Source organism: Dendropsophus ebraccatus, chromosome 8 (assembly GCF_027789765.1).
Source record: "Dendropsophus ebraccatus isolate aDenEbr1 chromosome 8, aDenEbr1.pat, whole genome shotgun sequence".
In the NCBI taxonomy this organism is placed as follows: domain Eukaryota; kingdom Metazoa; phylum Chordata; class Amphibia; order Anura; family Hylidae; genus Dendropsophus; species Dendropsophus ebraccatus.
In genome coordinates, this window is record NC_091461.1 from 85,088,084 (window position 1) to 85,110,652 (window position 22,569).

At 43.8% G+C, this 22,569-nt stretch overlaps 1 protein-coding gene across 4 annotated transcripts in view; it reads right to left on the reverse strand.

The window, feature by feature from the left end:
- Nucleotides 1-22,569, reverse strand: part of RASSF4 (Ras association domain family member 4) — a 111,186-nt gene that overhangs the window by 11,755 nt on the left and 76,862 nt on the right. For all 4 annotated transcript variants that reach the window (XM_069980818.1, XM_069980817.1, XM_069980820.1 and 1 more), the window contains 2 exons: nucleotides 17,196-17,271; nucleotides 1,999-2,144 (listed from right to left, as the gene is read on the reverse strand). In XM_069980818.1, coding sequence (XP_069836919.1) covers nucleotides 1,999-2,144; nucleotides 17,196-17,271 — 222 coding nt within the window. The remainder of the gene's footprint in view (nucleotides 1-1,998; nucleotides 2,145-17,195; nucleotides 17,272-22,569) is intronic.

Below are 22,569 nucleotides of genomic sequence, written 5' to 3' on the forward strand. Positions count from 1 at the left end.
AAAATTATTCACCATACTGCACAATGCTGAACTTCTTTTAGATTTCCAAAAGAAAGACCTTGCACTTAATTTCCAAAAGAAAGACCTTGCACTTAAATTCTATGGTTGGAAAATGATGGCTCTAATTTTTTAATGTTCAGTGAAGTTTTTTGAGCTGGCCATGTTTGGGCCATTTTATGGCTCAAGAAAAGGTCATACTGTGTTAGGGTTCATACCACTTTACTTTTCATACTGTACCCTGGGTGTCAGGAAAAGAGGTTCTGTCTTTTTTCTGGTTCAAAAACATTATCTAAGTTGCTTAAAACCTGAGGGTTACTGCGACAGCTGCGCTTTTTATGTCAGATATACATAGTCAGAGGATTCAATTAGGTCTAAACACAAAAAAATTCAGCTCAGGATAAAAAGTGAGATCACGCAGGCCATATGCTTCCTGGGGCTGCGATGGGAGCCGTTCACGTGGTTCCTGGGTGATCAGCTTTTATATAGTGAGCTGGCAGTGCAGGTTAGTGAGATAACTTCCCCACCGCTATTTGTTTTATTCCTATTTTTACTTTGTAAACAGGGAACTCTCACAATGACCAGACAGACCATTAACCTGGTAAGTCACATGTAATGTGGTTTTGTCATCCTCCTCAAAATTAAAAATCATAATGTGTCAAATATATTTTATTTAAAGCACTGAGGGGAACTCAAAAGGATTTCCTTACAGCTGTCAAGGAAGAAAAACAAGTAATTTTTCAGTGTTAGTACAGTCAGTGACTGAATAGAAAACATGTCATTGAAAGGGCTAATAAAAAAATCCTTAAAGCTAACACGTCTATAAAATAACACTATAATATTTGAGCACTACAATGTCACATAATATAATAGCTGAACTTACACTGGAGTTATTTTCACTGTACATAGTAAAACTTGTGTCTGAAAAAATATTTACTTAGCCGATATCACCTCATGGACTTTTTATGTATTACATATTATCAGTATGTATTATGCATTATAAATAGGCAGTGGTACATAACTTCTGGTTTTTAGTGGAATTTTACACGACAACATACAATTTCTATGAAGTTCACTGAAGGGCTTCAGTCTAGAGCAATAGTGCTATAAAGAAACAGTGCTAGCCATTGCGGCTTTGTTGCCATTTGGTGTGTTGGGAATGATTTAGAGTTATGGCTCAGGGGGCTTCTAAGTAATGTATCACCTTCATTTTCTTAAAGCTTTAAGCAATTTAATCAATTTCCTTAAAGCTCTACGTTAGTTAATTGGCTTTCTAAGGCTGCGTTCATACACTGGCACTGCAGTGTTTTCACCAAAAATGATGCAGTGACCACAACAGTACCAGAACAGAATTGCAATGGAACTGCAATGATTGAACACAGCCTACACAGTCCACCGTAATACAATAAAAATACATTGAATCTGCGCTACAACAAAGACATTGTATTATTACTTGGTCGGTATGCAGGTTGGCACGTAAATTATTAGAACAGTGTACTTGTATGTGAACAGGAAATAAGCAATACTCATTCAGGGGTGCCGTCATGTAACACTTAGAACATAGTGTAACAATAGTCTTGCTAAAAGTAAGCAGGACCACCAGAAGTATGACTAACATAAAGAAACCCATAGATGTGTGAGACAAAGATGCAATCAGTAACTGCTATACTGTAATAGTTACTAAAGTACAAATGGATCACTTATCATGGCAATTATGCAGGGTTTTCTGATGCTTTGTAAAATAAATCAGCATGTGGCTCTCATTTTGATTGATTTTCTATGATTATGTTTTAGATAAAACTTAATATAGCCAAGTAGTCTAAGCCACAGGTGTCAAACCTAAGGCCGTCCAGCTGTGGCAAAATTACAATTCCCATCATGCCTGGACAGCCAAGGCCAAACTTGTAGCTGTGCAGGGATGATGGGAATTGTAGTTTATAGCAGCTGGAGGGCCGTGAGTTTGACGCCATTAGCTTGTGCCTTGTTTGGTGCAGCTTTTACCTGTCTTTTTCTTGTAAGTCTTTGCACCATGAGTCAGAGGAGCTGAAGCATATCCTTTCATTGCTGTCATGCATTTGTAGTCTGATAGGGCGCCGCAAACCCCAGGATATGTTTAAAAGTCCTTCTACAACAAGACCTCCACCATCCTGCAAGAAATAGGCAGAATACATTACATTGTGTGAACACAATTGGCAGTCAGAGCAGGCGGCTGGGGAGTGGATCACTTTGCTGCCTCTATGCCCAATATTTTAGGAACACTATAGAAGAATTAACAGTGATAAGCCATAAAATAACATGTCTCTTCCTCTGTCAAATCCAGCCTATTCATATAAATAGCTGGTGTGCAATATTAGATTTTCGCTGGAACATTAAATACAGCATATACAGCTATTTACAATGGGATTTCAGGTGTGACCTACAGCAATTACCTGGACTTTGGCAAGGCTTTGATGGAGAATGGTGTTAGAAGTATGAAATAGTTGAACATTTGCCTGGAAAAGAGGCATAAGCACACTGCCTGTCCATACAAAGAAGTGGATGATGAGAGAGACAAAGAAACCCCCAAAGAACACAGGGGCAGAAATACCCATTGACAGAAAAAAAAAAAAAGACATCAGTTTTCTCTGTTTGTAAATCAGGATCCTGATTGATTTCAATGTAGTCATTCACACACCCATTTTGATAACAGGTCCATTTTTTGGCTACTTGTACGGTCTGTTTTTGCAGAGGCTCCAATAGATGTCACTTGGTATGATTTTACTATGGCACTGCATTTACTAATCCTTAGGCAGGCTCCTTTCAGTGGCCTTTTATTACCCTCCTACCTGTTTTTGTGGATCCACAAGAAAGTCGTCATACAGATGGTTTCTCCAAAACATCACTGATCCAGATTTTTGAGGTCCCAGAAGAAAAACTGATGTGTGGATGAAGCCTTATGTCTCAGGCAGGTATGTAAAAGATTACACTGGGTCTTGCAACAAGAAGGCATATGTCAGCGCCCCAGGAAACAAAGACACAGGACAAGTGGGCCCTATGGCTAACACCCCCCCACACTGTCTCTACCTACTTGCAGTGCAGGTCCTAAATGACTGTCTGCAACTGGGTGTCAGTACAGGCGAACAAGGTACAATGACAGTAGACAAGGCAAAAACAAACTAGTAGAAGCAGCAGCACCAATGTACGCCAAACTTGCCTTCTGATGGGATGCACGCTGGTGAACCCACAATGCCTCAAGTGGGTATCGACAATGTAGTACAGAAGAGGTCCAACAGCATCCACAGTAAATCTTCAATGCTTTATTATAGGAGTCAGCTTACAAAAGATACGATGTTGCGACCCTATCCAGGGTCTTTTTCAAGTATATGACAAGTATATACTTGACAAAGACCCTGGATAGGGTCGAAACGTCGTATCTTTTGTAAGCTGACTCCTATAATAAAGTAGACAAGGCGAGGAACAGGGGACCAATGAAGGACGAAAGCCAGAGATGCAACAAGGTAAACAGAGAACCAAAGAGAGCCAGAGATAGTAGTAAGTAGGGATGGTCTGAACCTGCCGAGGTTCGGGTTCGTACGAACCTGAACTCTCGGCAATGATTCCCGCTGTCTGCCCGCTCAGTGGAGAGGGTGGATACAGCGGGAGGACTGCCTGGAAAACTGGGATACAGCCATAGCCATAGGCTGTATCCCAGTTTTCCAGGTGGTCCTCCCGCTGTATCCACCCTCTTCACGGAGCGGGCAGACAGCGGGAATCATTGCCGAGAGTTCAAGTTCGTACGAACCCGAACCTCGGCAGGTTCGGACCATCCCTAGTAGCAAGATGAACTTAGGAGAAAGCAAGAAACACTGAGGACTAAGCGAAGTTAACTGAAGACTAAGCAAGATACGCTGAGGACAAAGCGAGACACAGAACCAAAAGACAAAGAATGGCAAGAAACAGGGAAAACAGTCAGGAAAGCAGGACTACAGACTGAAGGCAAAAAGGCTGCATCTAGCTAGTCAGACAAGCTGCACAAGACTATCAAGAGCCCAGACTGAAGGGAGAGGGACAGCTATAAGGGAGACCAAGTCCCGAACACAAAGCTCATAGGTTAAGCAGGAGAAACACAGAAAGCCAAAGGTGAAGAGACCTGTCCATCAGAACACAGCAGAGACAATTAGTGAGAAAGCCAGGGCAAGGTAAATGCAGGGAGAACTAAGAAACATGGACCGGATCACAGAAGACATAAGCGAAGAACAGAATAAAACCAGGCACAGACTTAAGGCCAAAAGTGCAGTCTTTGGCGCAGATGTCGAATCTTTGCTGCAGAGGGTGGCACTGATGCCTTTTCAGGCACGATCATGACAGCATAAAACTCAAACTCCCAGAGGCGACTTTTGGTTAGTGTTCCCCTTTGTGACAGGAAGCTGACTGCTAGACATGACTTTATGATGCACTTGAAGACATTTTACCCAGTAGACAGATGTTGTGAGGAGGTGAATTATTGGACTGAGTGGACGAGGAAGGTCGTATAAACAAATTGCCCTCAATCTAGGCCAGTGCTTCTCAAACTTTTTCTACTGGAGCCTCACCCAACAGACCAAGGCAATGCCTGGGCCTCACCAGACTGACCAAGAGGGTGCCTGGGCCTCACTATCTGTGGTGAAAAATCTGAAAATATTTGCTAGGACTAGCTTTCACCCGTCTCCCAAGCTCTAGATAGTAATAAAGCAAGTTTGAAATACATTAATAATGTTGCTAAAATGAAGATTTTGGAGGACTGTGCAGATCATAGTTACTTTTGTGAAAACTGGCTCCCCAGCTGGGCCTCACCAACAACTAGGGGGCGCCTCACTGGTGAGGCCCGCCTCCCAGTTTGAGAAGCACTGATCTAGGCCATTCTGACCAAGCTGTTAGGAGGCATTGGGAGCATTGGTTATGCAAGAGCACGCACACATTGCAAAACTGCTTCGGATGGCTCAGACAGACCACCAGAGGTTTTAAAATAGTTGAGTAATTTTTCGCAGAAGACATAGGAACACGCCATATAAAAACTAAAGACTGGACAATGCCTGAACATTTTATTTTTCTAATTTACCTTTCTAAGCAAATCCATTAAATAAATGTAGGAGCTAAAGTACAAACTTAATAATGGCTTTCTCTCTAATCCAAGTTATCAGCAGGACAAGGTGGAGGTCTTGGATTAAGGGGAAATGGTATTTTCTCACTATTTAATAAAACTTCATGCAGCAAATGACTAGATTCAGAACAATATGCACCCAGCCCAGAAATAGTAGAGGAACAAGTGGAAAATTACCAGTAGATGTTGGAACAGAGCCATTTCTCACTGGTCTCACAATAGATCATTTTTCTACATGAAAATGTTATTGTTTTTTACACTGAGACACAATTTGAATACATGAGAAAATCCTTAATTTAGGGAACACAATCGTATAGCTGTATTCATATACACACACATACTTTTATACAAATCATTAAATATTACAATATGACACCGGCTACATCAGTCTGTTTAAAGGGTGTCATACTGAATTACATTTGGCTTTTTTTGAATGTCATGTAGAGTTTTGTTTTGGTCGATAACCCCTAACCCTGGTTTTCCTGATCATACAGGGGAAAAACATATCAGGAAATATATATTGTAAATGTTAATGCAATATATTTTCTGTTTAAATTATTTGTGTGTGCTTGTTTTGGGATAGGGATTTCTAGGGTTATATATAAGGGGGCATATAAGGGAGCAGTATGTTCTACTTAGAGAGATGAACAGTCCTATTGTTTTTGTGATTTAAAGGGGTTGTCTAGTGAAAAAATGTTTTCTTTCAAATCAACTCGTGTCACAAAGTTATATAGATTTGTAATTAACTTCTATTCAAAAATCTCAAGTCTTCCCATACTTATAAGCTATAATATGTCCTGCAGGAAGTGTTGTTTTATTTACATTCAGACACAGTGCTCTCTGCTGACATCTGTGGCTGAGACAGGAACTGAACAGTTCCTGACATGGACAGAGGTGCCCTAACAGCTATCCAACAGTGTCAGCAGTTTGCAACATGAATTTCAGCTTAAAGATTCCCTTTGAGGGTGCGTGCACACTATGAAATTGCCGCGTCTAACCGGCGCGCCTTTCCGCCCGTGCCATAGACACTATTCTATGCATGGCCGGATTACGCATTCCGCCGAAAGAAGTGACATATCAATTCCAGATGTCCTGATGTCCCGCCCAGCCAATCAGTGACTGTGGTGGGGTTGTGCACTGGTTGACTGAGTGGGACTTACACGGACCTTGTCTCAAGTTTGGGTGTAGGATTTGCAATTTGGCTTTATTGAAGTGAATAGAGCTTAATTGTAAACTCCACTTGAACTGGAGACAAGTAAAGGAGAGTTTATGTTATCTCTGAATTTAACCTGACATTTCCTCTGTGGATACAGTGGAAAGTACAGACTATTAAACCACCTGTGAGAAGAAAAAAAGGTAACTATTACATATATACAGGTAACTGCATCATGAGGAGTAATTATTGGGGTCACTGCCACATAGAAGTGAGAGTGGTCCCAAAACGTCACTTGATGCTGCCTAATCTGAACCAAAGGGAAAAATCTATAACCAGATTTCAAGCTCTTGCGGCTGCCTGATAGCACAGTTTGATGGCAAGTGATTTAGGTTTTATATCAAAGCTATGTATCCAACCTCAGCTTAGTTTCTATAGTTACCTGTGCTATAGTTGGCAGCAGAAAAGCACCATTTAAGGATCTATCTATAGCTCCACACCACTGCATGAACTCAGAAACCGCTAGGTAATAAGTGCTACATTTAGCTTTTAGCCTTTTTTACATGAAAAACCCCTATGCTCCCAAGGGAAAAAAAACCAAGGGGGGTGGGAGTGTTCAGGGAAAAGAACCAAAAAGCCAACATGATGGGTGGTATTATATTCATGTTATAGGGTTGTATTTGTGGGTGCAACAACCTAATTATCTGTAAATTATGCAGTCAGAGGAGAGCAACCTCGCTCCTTCTCACTGGTACATCAAGGATCAGCATAATAGTAGTGTTGAGCTGAAGCTAAACGCTCAGCATTTGACTCCCAGAGGCTGGAGAAGTTGGATGCAGCCCTAGGGAGTTGTGGAGAACATAGATACAACCATAGGCCAAGTTCACACAATGTATTTATACAAAAGAAACGCTGTATGTGAATGAATAGAATCCCGGCCAGTGCATATACCAACCGTATACCAAGCGTATTCCAACCGACTGCACGAAAAACTGCCATGTCAGTTTTGTGCGGCGGCTTTTCATTGAATTGCGGCCACACAGACATGTCAGCTCACACAATAGAGAGTGCAGCTTCAGACGCACTCTCCATTGTGTGCAATGTGAATTGGCATGCGGGCGCACACGGAAGTATCCGCATCCGAATTCAACAGAAATGAGGTCATCTGGCCGGGATGATCTTCACTAACACCGGCCGTTCTACACTGTGTCAACCCGTCCATAGGCTGCATCCAACCTGGAGTCAAATGCTGAGGCCAAACCTGTATGTTCAGCAGGTTCACTTCACACTACAGAAAGAGCTGTTCACACATAACAGGAGAAATACAGGCACTGGAAGAACTTCCATACGATGACTACAACATAATAGAAACATAGAAGATTGTCGGCAGAAAAAGACCACTGGGTCCATCTAGTCTAGTATAATAGTTAAAGTTACCTAAAGTCCTTAATCAGATAATGTGGATAATGTTTATTGTGGAGATGTAGATAGGTACAGTATAAAGATTACTTGCAAATAGACTGCCTTAGGGTAGCTTCACACGTAATGACTCGCAGCGTTAATAACACTGCGAGTCGGCTAGGTCCTGGCAGATCACTTTCACTACATACACACAGCGTTCTGAACGACCGCTGCGTGTATGTAATTCTGCCGGCCGCTTAATCCCTTCAGCTGCAGCCCGGCTCCCGCTGCGATCCCGCTCTGTATACATTACCTGTCCTCGCTGCACAGGGTCCCGACGTACTGCTCTCCCGCCCGGCCAATCAGTGTGTTGCCCTGCCGCAGCCACTGATTGGCCGGGCGGGAGAGCAGTACGCCGGGACCCCGTGCAGCGAGGAAAGGTAATGTAGCCGGGCGGCAGCTGAAGGGAATAAGCGGCCGGCAGAATTACATACATGCAGCGGTCGTTCAGACCGCTGTGTGTCTGTAGTGAAAGTGATCTGCCAGGACCTAGCCGACTCGTGCCGGTACGTGTCGAGTCGGTACGTGTGAAGCTACCCTTAAAGGAGAAGTCTGGCCAAAACTATTTTTTAATATGTTATTACTTACGGAAAGTTAGACAAATTTCTAATGTACAGGGAGATCAGGGAGACTTCAGATTCTCTAAAAAAAAAGTGACGTCACGAACCGGGGGTGTAATTACAATGGAGTGTTCAGCAGGGGCGCACTATATATAGAAGTCAATGAGTACCATTGACTTCTATATAGAGTGCGCCCCTGCTGGACACTCCATTGGAATTACAATGGATGTGTATGTAAATGTAATATACAGTGTTTTTGATTGAATACATTTATGAAATACTTTGGGGAGCAAGTGTCCTTGCTCCCTAAAGTATTCCATAAATGTAATCAATCAGTACATTTGGATATTACAGTAAGCCCACCGATCTGCCGCCGCCCGCCACCGCTCTGGACTACACTGAACTACTACTCCCATCACCTGCTCATAGCATGAGCAGGTGTTGGGAGGTGTAGTAGCTTTGTTATCGCTATGAGATCGCCGCCGCCGTTGATGCTGCCGGGCGCCGCTCATCACTGCAGCCATCATCCCCCTCTGCTCCCCCCTCCTGCTTCTTCCAGGATCCGTCAACTTTACACTTTACATCTGATGGCTGACTCCCCACCTGGCCGCCGCTCTCCGATCACACGTGCCGGCCGGGGACACCAGGAAGTCTCTCTTTCCATAAGTAATAACATTTTAAAAAATAGTTTTGGCCAGAGTTGTCCTTTAAGGAGTAAGAGTTCACATTAAAGGGGTTATCCAGTGCTACAAAAACATGGCCACTTTCTTTCAGAGACTACACGACTCTTGTCTCCAGTTCAGGTGCGGTTTGCAATTAAGCTCCATTTACTTCAATGGAACTGAGCAGCAAAACCCGCCCAAGCTGGAGACAAGAGAGGGGCTGTCTCTGGAAGAAAGTGGCCATGTTTTTGTAGCGCTGGATAAGCCCTTTAACATGAACCTACGCATGTTAACAGATCAAAGGTTTAAAAAGGTAATTTACCTAAACAAAAATCACATACAAAACAAGTACTGCAGTAGTAATGAGAAAGAACAGGAGCATATCACATAGCCAGTGATTTATAGGCTTTATAGGTTATTAGTTGTAAGTGAGGATGTGCATACGTGGATGATGAGGAGCACTGAAAACGTGTCACTGCGCACATTAACATCCCGCTGCTAGGTACACAGTGGAACAGACGAAGCAGGAAAAAAAAAAAAAAGCTGAAAAGCAAATAGTCACTCCAGCCAGTGAGAGCCTGGAAGTGCACACCCCCCCCCTCTTCCCCTCTACATCCCTAGAGCCATCACCTTCTTCACATCCTTGCTCACGTTCACAGCTGATGCTATATTAGGAAACATAGTCCAGAGGCTGGCAGCGGCTAGAAACTATAAAAAGGAGCAGGAACACCATTGTAGATCAGAACGAGCCTGACAGACACATACTGTAACTCAGCAAAGAAGAACTAGGAAAAGGACACATACAACTATCAGAAGGTAAGATATTTAATTATTACAGTACTAAAAGTATTATTGTTAATGCATTATATCAGAAATATAATTATATATATATATTTTTTTATTTTATTTATCTATTTATTTAAGCCTATGTTAATGGTCGATGTTATATTAACCAAACATGAAACCTGTTGGTTGGCTCTATGTTTTATATCCAGAGCATTAGTAATTGTCACTCAGATCCTATATCCATAAATGCTTTCCAAGTTCATGTCTTTCTCAAAAGTTATTCTGATACACTTATGTTTTCTGCCGGTTCTTTACAGCTATGAGATCTCAGCTCCTGATCTCGGTACAGCAGCTGCCGACTATTGGTGAAGATACAGAGGTAAACATGCAATGTGAAAGACTGGCCGCAAATAACCATTTGGACAGTGGACTGGAGGATTACATCAGGTCGATTCAGACCCTGGCACAGCCTTGCTTAACAATAACAGACCAGCTGCAGCTTAGACCAAGCAAGTGTCAGCGAAGTCGTCGTTTTAGACAAAGACCATCATTGAGGGTCTGTGAAACCAAAGTTCTGGCTCATACTCAAGAATCCACCTGTGGTACTGGCCTGATGTCCCTTCCAAGTCAGACTGACCCTATTGCCTGGCTATTCAGACATAGTGGAAAAGAGAACCAAGAGCTAGAGAAGTCCTCTGCAGCTACCCGCGGCACCCTGCCTACAAAGCTGAGAGTTACTACTGCCGTACATACAAATAAAGGGGCCGACACACAAAGCAGGACACAATGCAGCGAGATTCAAGCTATACAGGATAGAAGGAACAGATTCCCACGCCTGCAAAAGAAATGTTGTTCCCCAACTTACAGTACAAGGGGGGCAATAAGCAGACTTCATAAACCACAGTTACCAGTTATATATGAGTTATAATGTGTCCTGAGAATATATGAACATTATGTAATTGGAAATGGTTTACTATTGAAGATGAAAGTTGGGCTGATATTGATCTGATTTGACATGCTTGCACTAATAAATAATATTTATTTCTTTTAGAAATTCTTTTTCTTTTTTGCTATTGGTCACTACAATCCAGTATTCTAGAAAGGGTTATAGTTTTTCATAGGCATACTAACTGCTACGTGGTTATATAAAGAAGTCTCTTGTATATCATGTTGGACCTCTATTTTTTTATTAAGCTGTAACAAGACACTTATAGAAATGTATGGGGTTTAATTTTGTTCTGTCAGATTGTGTAAGAGTTCAAAAATATCATGGCATATACCCTCAGATTTCATATGTATGGAGCCTTTAGAAACACTGCTCCTAGTGAAGAATATCTGTATACATATGTTACCTGATGACTTAGTGAAGAAGCTTATGTAGTGTTGAGTTGTATGCTATCGTACTCTAAGCATGTGCAGGTTTTATACTGTGCTTAAAGGGAATCTGTCAGCACCTGGGCCCTACCTGAGGTGCTGACAGTGTACTGTTGTTGGCAGTTCCCTAGTGATCATGTAACCTTTTGGTAATCTGTCCGTGGAGTGGATTATGCTCAATCTTGGCTCTCTTACTGTAATGAAGAGTCAAAGAGGAGTTGTGGCTCAGCATTCGTGCTATTACTAAAGGTCCTATTACAAGGCCCAATCAAACTGTAGCCACTGCTAAATCGGCGCTCATTTACTGAGCAATTACACTGGCCGACTATCGGCCAGCAAGGGCTGCACAGATAGTTAGCGATATCCGTGCAGCCCTTGCCTTTAGTGTAAAATAATAAGTATTAACTCACCTTATCTAGTTTCCTGGTGTCCTCAGTTGCCTTCCTCGGTGTCTGCAGCTGTGTCTTCTGTTACAGCCTCTGCACCGACAGGCCACCGGCGCTCAGCCAATCACTGGCCGTGGCCTGTCTCGGCCAGTGATTGGCTGAGCAGCCGGCAGCCTGTCTCAGCCAGTGATTGGCTGAGCGGCCGTGGCCTGTCACTTAGTGATGAGCGTCCAACGCCCAATGATTTTAGGTCTGGACCTAAAGAAAACAATTAGCCGATGATCGTTTCATTGGCTGATCAAGTCTCTCTAACACACGGAATGATAATCGGCCGAATCAGCCTGATTCTGACACACCTTACCACACCTTCCTTCTCCTTCTTTTCATGAATAATCTCTGCTGCACTGTCTCCTGCTCACTCGTACTGTCAGCCAGTGTCTCTGAGTGTTTATTTCAGACATAAACTGCCAGAGGATTGATCTGCAATCAGATCTAGTTGAATGTCCTAACCTAACCTAATTTTGAAACTGTGGTCTAGGGGTAAATCACCTGTCTAGAGACCAGCAACAATTTTTTTTCATGGAAGGGAGGCAGCTGGGGGTGACTAGGAAAGGGAGGCAGCTGGAGGTGGCAGGGGGAGCAGCTGGGGTGACAGGGGGAGGGGGAGAAGCTGTGGAGTAGCTGGGGTGACAGGGGGAGCAGAAGCAGCCGGGGTGACGGGGAGCAGCTGGGGCGACAGGGGGAGCAGCTGGGTGGACAGGGCGAGCAGCTGGGGGGACAGAGGGAGAAGCTGGGGCGACAGGAGGAGCAGCTGGGGAGTAGCTGGGGCAACGGGGAGCAGCTGGGGCGACAGGGGGAGGGGGAGAAGATGGGAGGGCAGCTGGGGTGGCAGGGGGAGAAGATGGGAGGGCAGCTGGGGTTGCAGGGGGAGAAGATAGAGGGGCAGGGGGAGGACATGGGAGGGCAGCTGGGGTTGCAGGGGGAGAAGATGGTAGGGCAGCTAGGGTTGCAGGAGGAGAAGATGGGATGGCAGCTGGGGTTGCAGGAGGAGAAGATGGGAGCGCAGCTGGAATTGTAGGGGGAGAAGATGGGGGGCAGGGGGGAAAAGATGGGGCAGCTGGGCTTGCAGGGGGAGAAGATGGGGGGCAGGGGGGGAGAAGATGAGGGGCAGCTGGGGTTGCAGGGGGAGAAGATGGGAGGGCAGCTGGGGTTGCAGGGGGAGAGGATGGGGGGTGGCAGGGGAAGAGGATGGGGGGCAGCTGGGGTTGCAGGGGGAGAAGATGGGGGGCAGCTGGGGTGGCAGGTGGAGAGGATGGGTGGGGGCAGCTGAGGTGACAGGCAGGGGGGAAGAGGGACCAGCCGAGGGGGCCGAGAGATCAGCCGGGTGGCAGGGGGACCAGCCGGGGGGCCGAGGGATCAGCCAGGGGGCAGGAACAGAGGCAGGCTAGGAAGATCTCCCCCATGCAGGGCCAGCATGAGCTTCCGGCACAGACAGCCTGTCACACAGGCCGGAAGCTCACATACAGCCCCGCGATGTCCGAACTTCTTCCCTGCTCAGCAGCGTACGTGTGACGTCATCACGCTGCTGCCAAACAGGAGACAAGTTCGAGCATTACGGGGCTGTATGTGAGCTTCCGGCCTGTGTGACAGGCTGTCTGTGCCAGAAGCTCACGCTGGCCCTGCATGGGGGAGATCTTCCTAGCCTGCCTCTGTTCCTGCCGCCCAGCTGCTCCCCCGGCCAACCTAAAACCCCCCACCCCGCACCACCCGGGCGCGGACCTCAGCGGCGGGGCGGCAGAGGGGGTTAACAAAAAAAAAAAAAAATGTGTCCTGCGAGTGCAGTCCCCCGCAGGGCGCCGCCCTGCAAATACGGCCATGCCTGGGTGGTCTTTCCATCAATCTTTTTGGGTCAGACAGCAGAGCGCCCCAATCTGGCGGGGGAAGGTCCGGTAATGCAAAAGTTTGCAGCAGACTAGGCAAATTAGCTGGGGATGTTAACGCTGCAGCTTTGTCATTATTATGAATGCGTAGAGCAAATGGGAATCCCCAGTGGTATGTCTTAGGGCCCTATAACACAGAACGATTATCGTGCGAAAAATCTTTAAATCGTTCGAATTTAAACGATAATCGTTCTGTGTAATTTTTAAATTAACACATTAATTCCAAACGGCCTGAATGCCGATTTGGAGCTTTTTGAGAATAAAATAAAACTGTTTTTTTAGCTTGAGTTCTGTTACATTCTCAAGTAACTGAGATAGTTTTAAAGGTGAACAATATTTAGCTGCACAGTGTAGCTAAAATATGATATAATAGTAGGTAAAATTCCATTGGATTCCAAGAAGGAACCAGGAGCGCTGGCGACATCTAGTGATTTTAAACATTTTAGCTGATTTTCATGTAGTGATATTACACATTTTAGCGTATTTGCATATAGTGACATTGCACACGTTAGCGTATTTGCATATAGTGTGCCTTGAAACTGCAATGAAACCGCAGCATGAAGTCAGAATGATAGAATTAAATGGGGGATGCCAACAAGGAATAAGGAATGAGGTTTTATTACTAAAAAAGGCAGATCCCTAAAAGGTGTGCATAGGAACTCTCAATATGTAAGATGAAATGTGCTGAACCCATGAAGGACGGAACCCCTCCCTATAGCCTCAACCTTGACGAAGGCAAACGTTTTATTTTGCTGAAACGCGTTGGTTTTGAGACTCAACGGTTCGGGAGAGAGTGACGTCACTTGGTTCCGTGAACCTGCCAGTTGGGTTTGTGCTCACATCGTTTTCTTTTTTGGAGGGACTAGCTGTCGGCTGGGGCATCCCTATCCAAACAGCCTGGGAAAGATATTACACATATTTGCACCGTACATAATTGGACCTTGGAGCCACACCAACTTACCGGATCTCGGTCTGCCATTACCACCAACATTGGAGGACTACTACGCCTATGAAGCTTTTATTGCTCATACTGGTACATACTCATACAGGTACTTTCATCTATTCCACAGTGATATCTAGTGTACTACTATAAAAGAGTTCACTTATTTCATTTTCAGTATTACAGCACATGTTACTTACGCCTGGCACTTTTAGTATTTATTCATAGTTCACTTTTATCCATTTCACAGTGACATACAGCGTGCAATTATTTAAAATATTATTAATTATTAATATTATTTAAAATTATTTAAATATTGTTGCACTTGTAGTACTACAGCACATGTTTACTTGCACTTGGAACGTTAGTGTTTATCAGTAGCTTATTTATTTGGGGAGAGAAGCATGTCACTCCCAGCCTGACAGCTGCTAGACTATCATAGCGCTGGTGTTTGTGAACTTCTGTTTTGTCGGGGCTCCCACACAGGTGGTTCTTTTGCGATTTAATCCCTATATGTGATTGGAGTGACCTGCCTAGAATTGAATTAAAGATGCCTGTTAACATGAGTAGGATATCTGTGAATTTTACATCTGTAGCTAGAGAGTTTAGGTAATTTTTGGATGGTTAGAGAGCTAGTAATGCCTGAAGATCAGGGCTGTGTAATATATGTGCTGCTTTAGCATGTGGTAATGTTGTTCCTGCAGGAATTGTCATTGTGTTGCCACTGATTCTCTTCTCTTGTGGTAGCTGCCTGGAGTGTTTGATTAAATATGTCCGACTCCATGGCTAGGTCTGAGTTAGGGTATTCTGGACTATGCCATGGGGGGGGGGGTTCATTCCCATTTCTGAAAGAGCTTGTAGGTTACAAGCCTGCCTCTGTGTTCAGCTGAGCTGATGGGGTTAACTCTTTTATGGACTGAGTTGTTATATGAGGTGGTGTGAGGGAAGCCTGTAGGTCAGCGTCGTGGGCCTGAATTCCTGAGGGAGCTGCATTTTCTCTCGACTCACTGTCCTCATGCAAATCGCCCTGTGTACTCTGCAGCCAGGACTGCTGTGCTCCCTCGTGTGTTTCCTGACCAGGCTGTGTCCTGCTTCCCGAACGCTCAGAGGCTGCTGAGGGATAAAAGGTGAGCTGCTGCAGGGAGCAGGTCTTACTTGGGTCACCAAGAAAAGCGCCAGTTGGGTTCTCCTTAATCCTTTGGTGCTGAAAAGCAGAGATCTGTGCACATGTCTGGCAAGATGTCGCCGGCTCTGACTCTGCCGGCTCCAGATCTGACTACAGATCTGCGAGCGGTGTAGTAACTAGATATTGGGGGGACAATGCTCTCTGGGGTCTCCGGTGTCTTCTTGGACCATCCGTCTTGGTCACATATTAATGTTATTTTTTCCCCAAAAAGTGCTGGGCCCAGAACTCTTACGGCTTGCGACTAATCCCCAGCATGCCAGGCCACACCCCCTATCCCCAGTGATCGTTTTAACTACAATCTTTTGATTGCAGAGCGTCTTTTACGGTCATTTATGTATTTTGTGCATCTTTCACATGATATGTTTTACATGTCTAACATAGGTCACGGTACTGTCAAAATCAAGTGTTAAAGGCTTTATTGAAAAGTTTCGAAACTTTTCCGCGCCCAAGCCTGCCTAAAGGTTATGTCTTATAGTGTACTTTTTATATTTAATGCTAAAATAAGTGAGAAAATGATGCTCAAACATAATTTTGAGCCCCATCACATATTATACTGGATATTAGGAATTCACTCATATATTGTTAATATTACAATATAAAAATGAGTGACTGGACAAAAGCACAGGGCCACCATTAGGATATTACTGGTGCGGTTTTACAATTCTATGTATGACCAAACGTGACTAGAAAACATATAGAATTAGGCTATGTTCACACAACGTCAAAAATATTAAAAAGGCGGCCGATTTTCTTATTTAAAATAACGTCCGTTTTTGCCGAGATTTAACTGACTGTAATGGCAATGCATTGAAGTCAATGGGAAGACGGACGTCCATTGCACACAGTGTATTGAATAACGGACGTTTTTGCCGCGGGCGTCAAAATAATGAACATGATCATTATTTTTGGACGTCTTTTGCAAACAGCGGACGTTTTTCATTAGCAGTTCACACACAGTTTTCCTTTTTTCACTGTTCTTTCTCCGTTTTTACTATTAAATTCAATGGACTTTTAAATTAAGACACATCCAAAGGGCAATTAGTAACCACAAAATAAAATAATGTGCAAACATCAGTCATTGCACTAAGGGGAGGCCAGGCTGCTAAAAAACGTCCGTTATTTTAGACTCAAAATAACAGAAGTCATTTTAAACGGAGCTGAAAAACGTTGTGTGAACATAGCCTTACTTTGTTATTCATTATAGGAAGTGAATCTGACAGTAAGACAGGAATTTTTTATGTAATGAGTTTTTAGTCATTTTTATTTCTCCATTGCATGTAAAATAAAAAATAAAGCATCTCTGCAAAAGGTCTTCATGTGCATATACTAGAAAAAAGCCCTATGTCCTGTACATTTGGATGGTTGACAACAAATAGGGAAAGATTGCATTTTGTTAACATGGAGGTCTACATAGGAGCTGTAGACAGCAATACCATTTGCTTCGTACATGTATTGGAGCAATGAAAAACCTAAATACGAAAATATTGATTCACTTTAGGGTGGCTCGAACCAAACAAAAAAAAAAATCTTACAGCAATATGCTTTGAAATCTAGATACCCTGTTATCCCAAATTTTATTTTAAATATTAAGAAAAATATAAGGACAATGATAAAAAAAAAAGTGTTCTCACCTCATGATGTCGTAACTGGAAGCTTTTCCCTTCATGATAGCAGTTGTAAGTTTTCAGTAAAGACAAGAGCTCTGACCTACGGAGCAAATGAAAAAAATAAAGACTCATGTGCTGAACAATTAGTGGAGAACACTTTTAAATATTTGTCTTGCAACCAACAGAGTAGCAAATGCAATAAGATTATAGTAAAAAACTGTATATATATTTTTTAATTTTCATGTTTTACTGTTTTCAGACGTAGAGTAAATCCTAAAGTAAAGCTAGTGTCACATCTGCATTCGAGATTCTGCCTAAAATGCTATTTTGTCCAGTAAAATGCTAGGCGCCAAGGAGGAAATCTAATAGGTTGGTTGGGTTAAATTGATGTCCAGCGTTGGGCAGCTATGAAATGTTTTTTTTTTTTTTTGTTTTTTTTTATTGTTCTGCTCTTATAAAGCTCTTAGCAGAAAGACGCAAAGAAGAGTGCAGACGTGAACCCAACCCAAATACAAAAAAATGTAATTTAATAAATTTTTCAAAGAAAAGGGCTATGCAATATCAACTGGCCCAGTGTGTAGCAGGTATAATGTGTGCAGAGACAGGAGCTGTGTGGACCTCTTGCTGGCAGGGGAGGTCAGTGTTTTCTTTATTTTTCACCTCCCTGGACACCATATCAAAAATGTACATTGCCCGGACAAACCTTTTAAAGCAAATGTACTAGGTACATTCAGTGGTTTGCAATAAATTAGAATATATAAAAAAAAATTTCTTCAGTAATTCAATTCAAAAAGTGACCTCATATATTCTATTTCATACATACAGAGTGAACTTTTTCAAGTGTTTATTTCTATTAAAGTTAATGATTATGGATTACAGCCAAGAAAAACCCAAAAGTCAGTATTTCAGAAAATTTGAATATTATATAAAACCAACTGACAAAAAAATGTTTTTAACACAGAAATGTCAACCAGAATAAAAAGTCTGTACAGTAAATGCCCTCAATACTTGGTCGGGGCACCTTTTGCATAAATGACAGCATCAATGCGGCGTGGCATGGAAGCGATCAGCTGATGGCACTGCAGAGGTGTTATTGAAGCCCAGGTTGATAGCGGCCTTCAGCTCGTCTGCATTGTTGGGTCTGGTGTCTTTTATCTTCCTCTTGATAATACCCCATAAATTCTCTATGGGGTTTAGGTCTGGCGAGTTTGCTGGCCAATCAAGCACAGTGGTGCTGTGGTTAGTAAACCAGGTATTGGTACTTTTGGCAGTGTGGACAGGTGCCAAATCCTGCTGGATGATGAAAATTCCATCTCCAAAAACCTTTTCAGCACAGGGAAGCATGAAGTGCTCTTAAATTTCCTGGTAGACGGCAGCGTTGACTTTGGTGTTGATGAAACACAGTGAACCTACACCAGCGGATGACATGGCTCCCCAAACCATCACTGATTGTGGAAACTTCACACTAGACCTCAAGCAGCTTGAATTGTGCCTCTCCACTCTTCCTCCTGACTCTGGGACCTTGATTTCCAAATGAAATGCAAAATTTACTTTCATCTGAAATCAGCACCTTGGACCACTGATCAACAGTCCAGTTCTTCTTTTCCTTGGCTAAGATAAGACGCTTCTGGCATTGTTTATTGGTCAGGAGTGGAATGCAACACTTGTTGCCCATGTCCTGCAGACGTCTGTATGTGGTGGCTTTTGAAGCACTGACTCCAGCAGCAGTCCACTCTTTGTGAATCTCTCCCAAATTTTTGAATGGCATTTTCGTTACAATCCGGTTAAGACTGAGGTTCTCCTGGTTGCTTGTGCACCTTTTTTTTACCACACTTTTTCCTTCCACTCAACTTTCCATTAACCACTTCATGCTGCAGCTAGTTTGGGCCCTAATGACCAGGCTAATTTTTCAAAATCTGACCTGTCTCACTTTATGCTCTTATAGCTCAGTGATGCTTTAACGTATGGTAACGTATGAGATTGTTTTTTTTCGTCACATATGGCACTTTATGTTAGTGGCAAAATTTGGTCACTACTTTGTGTGTTTGTTGTGAAAAACATCAAAATATCATGAAAAAATACAAAAAAATTGCATTTTATGAACTTTGAAATTCTCTGCATCTAATAAAAGAACGTCGTAGCACATAAATTAGTTACTAAGTCACATTACTAATATGTCTTCTTTATTCTGGCATAATTTGGTAAACATATTTTACTTTTTTAGGGTGTTACGGGGCTTAGAAATTTATCAGCAAATTATCACATTTTCGTAAAAGTTTCCAAAACTGATTTTTTTAGGGACCAGTTCTTTTTTTAAATGGATTTAGAAGTCTGGTATCCTGAAAACCCCCATTAGTGACCCCATTTTGGAAACTACACACCTTAAAGAATTAATCTAGGGGTATAGCGAGCATTTTGACCCTACAGGGGCTGGAGGAAAGTATTCACAATTAGGCAGTAAAAAAATGGAAAATTAAAATTTTCCAATAATATATACGTTTAGATTAAAGTTTCTCATTTTCAAAAGGAACATGAGAGAAAAAGCACCCCAAAATTTGTAACGCAGGTTCTCTTGAGTACAACGGTACCCCATATGTGGGCGTAAACCACTGTATGGGCACACAGCCGGGCTCAGAAGGAGGGGAGCGCAATTAGCTTTTCCAATGCAGATTTTGCTGAAGAAGTTTCTGAGCGCCAGGTGCGTTTGCAGTGCCCCTGTAGTGTCAGCAGAGAGAAAACCCCCCATAAGTCACTCCATTTTGGAAAGTACACCCCTCAAAGAATTTATCTTGGTGTGTGGTGACCATTTTGACCCCACAGGTATTACAGGAAAGTATTCAAAAGAAGACAGTAAAAATGAAAAACTCGAATTCTTCCAATAATATGTTCGTTTAGTTTGAAATTTCTCAATTTCACGAGGAACAAGAGCAAAAAGTACCCCAAAATTTGTAATGCAGGTTCTCCTGAGTAAAAGGGTACCTCATATGTGGGCATAAACCACTGTATGGGCATACAGCCGGGCTCAGAAGGAAAGGAGCGCCAATTAGCTTTTTCAATGCAGATTTTGCTGAAGAAGTTTCTGGGCGCCAGGTGCGTTTGCAGTGCCCCTGTAGTGCCAGCAGAGTAAAATCTCCCAATAAGTCACTCCATTTTGGAAAGTACACCCCTCAGTGAATTCATTTTGGGGTGTGGTGAGCATTTTGACCCCACAAGCATTAGAGGAAAGTATTCAAAAGTAGACAGTAAAAATGAAAAACTCGAATTTTTTCAATAATATGTTCCTTTAGTTTGAAATGTCTCAATTTCACGAGGAACAGGAGAGTAAATTCACCCCAAAATCTGTAACGCAGGTTCTCCTGAGTACAATGGTACCCCATATGTGGGCATAAACCACTGTATGGGCACACAGCCGGGCTCAGAAGGGAAGGGGCGCCAATTAGCATTTTCAGTGCAGATTTTGCTGAAGAAGTTTCTGAGCACCAGGTGCGTTTGCAGAGCCCCTGTAGTGTCAGCAGAATAGATTCCCCCCAAAAGTTACCCCATTTTGGAAAGTGCACCCCTCAAAAAATTCATCTTGGGGTGTGGTGACCATTTTGACCCCACATGTATTAGAGGAAAGTATTCAAAATTGTCCAGTAAAAATGAAAAACTCGAATTTTTCCAATAATATGTTGGTTTATTTTGAAATTTCTAAATTTCACGAAGAACAGGAGAGAAAACGTACTCCAAAATCTGTAACGCATGTTCTCATGAGTAAAACGGTACCTCATATGTGGGCATAAACCACTGTATGGGCACACAGCAGGGAAGGAGCGCTAATTTACTGGAGCAAAACCGCAGCTAGTAATAGTTATTAGAATAGAGCAGTTACTAAAATAAAATAAAAAAATTAGATTACAGGTAATCTGGGGTGGTTATGGACAGTCTGGGGTGGTTATGGACAGTCTGGGGTGGTTACAGGTAGTCTGGGGTGGTTACGGACAACATGGGGTGGTCACGGGCAACCTGCTGTGGTTACAGGTAATCTGGGGTGGATACAGACAACATGGGGTGGTCACGGGCAACCTGCTGTGGTTACGGCAACCTGGGGTGGTTACGGGCAACGTGGGGTGGTTACGGGCAACAAGGGGTGGTTACGGGCAACAAGGGGTGTTTACGGGCAACAAGGGGTGTTTACAGACAATCTGGGGTGGTTACGGGCAACGTGGGGTGGTTACGGGCAACCTGCAGTGCTTACAGACAATCTGGGGTGGGTACCTGTAATCTGGCATGGTTACCGCAATCTGGAGGGGGTCACTGGCAATTTGGGGTGGTCAGAGGCGACGTGCAGTGGTCAGAGGCGACAAGCGGTGGTCACGGGCAACCTGCTGTGGTTACAAGCAACGTGGGGTGGTTACGGGCAACGTGGGGTGGTTACGGGCAACCTGCAGTGCTTACAGACAATCTGGGGTGGTTATGGGAAACGTGGGGTGGTTACGGGCAACCTGCACTTCTTACAGACAATCTGGGGTGGTTATGGGCAACGTGGGGTGGTTAGGAGCAATGTGGGGTGGTTACGGATAAACTGAAGTGCTTATAGGTAATCTGGGGTGGGTACCTGTAATCTGGCATGGTTACCGCAATCTGGAGGGGGTCATTGGCAATTTGGGGTGGTCAGAGGCGACGTGCGGTGGTCAGAGGCGACGTGCGGTGGTCAGAGGCGACGTGGCCTGGTCAGAGGCGACGTGGCCTGGTCAGAGGCGACGTGGCCTGGTCAGAGGCGACGTGGCCTGGTCAGAGGCAACGTGGCCTGGTCAGAGGCAACGTGGCGTGGTCAGAGGCAACGTGGCGTGGTCAGAGGCAATGTGGCATGGTCAGAGGCAAAGTGCGGTGGTTACGTGCAATCTGGGGGGTTACATGTAATCTGGCGTGATTACGGGCAACTTGGGGGGGTTATGTGCAACCTGGAAGGGTTACAGACAATCTGGGATTGTTACTGATAAACTGAAGTGCTTATAGGTAATCTGGGGTGGGTACATGTAATTTGGGGTGGTTACGGGCAATCTGGAGGGGGTCACTGGCAATTTGGGGTGGTTACGGGCAACGTTCGGTGGTTACAGGCAACGTGCGGTGGTTAGGGGCAACGTGCGGTGGTTAGGGGCAACGTGCGGTGGTTAGGGGCAACGTGCGGTGGTTAGGGGCAACGTGCGGTGGTTACGGGCAATGTGCGGTGGTTACGGGCAACGTGCGGTGGTTGCGGGCAACGTGCGGTGGTTGCAGGCAACTTGCAGTGGTTATGGGCAATCTGGGGGGGTTAGGGGTAATTTGGGAGTAAACTGCAATTATTACTATAATAAAAAGTGTGTGTTTTATTTTTTGTATGTTTGTCACTTTTTGTACTTTTACACATTCATTTTCT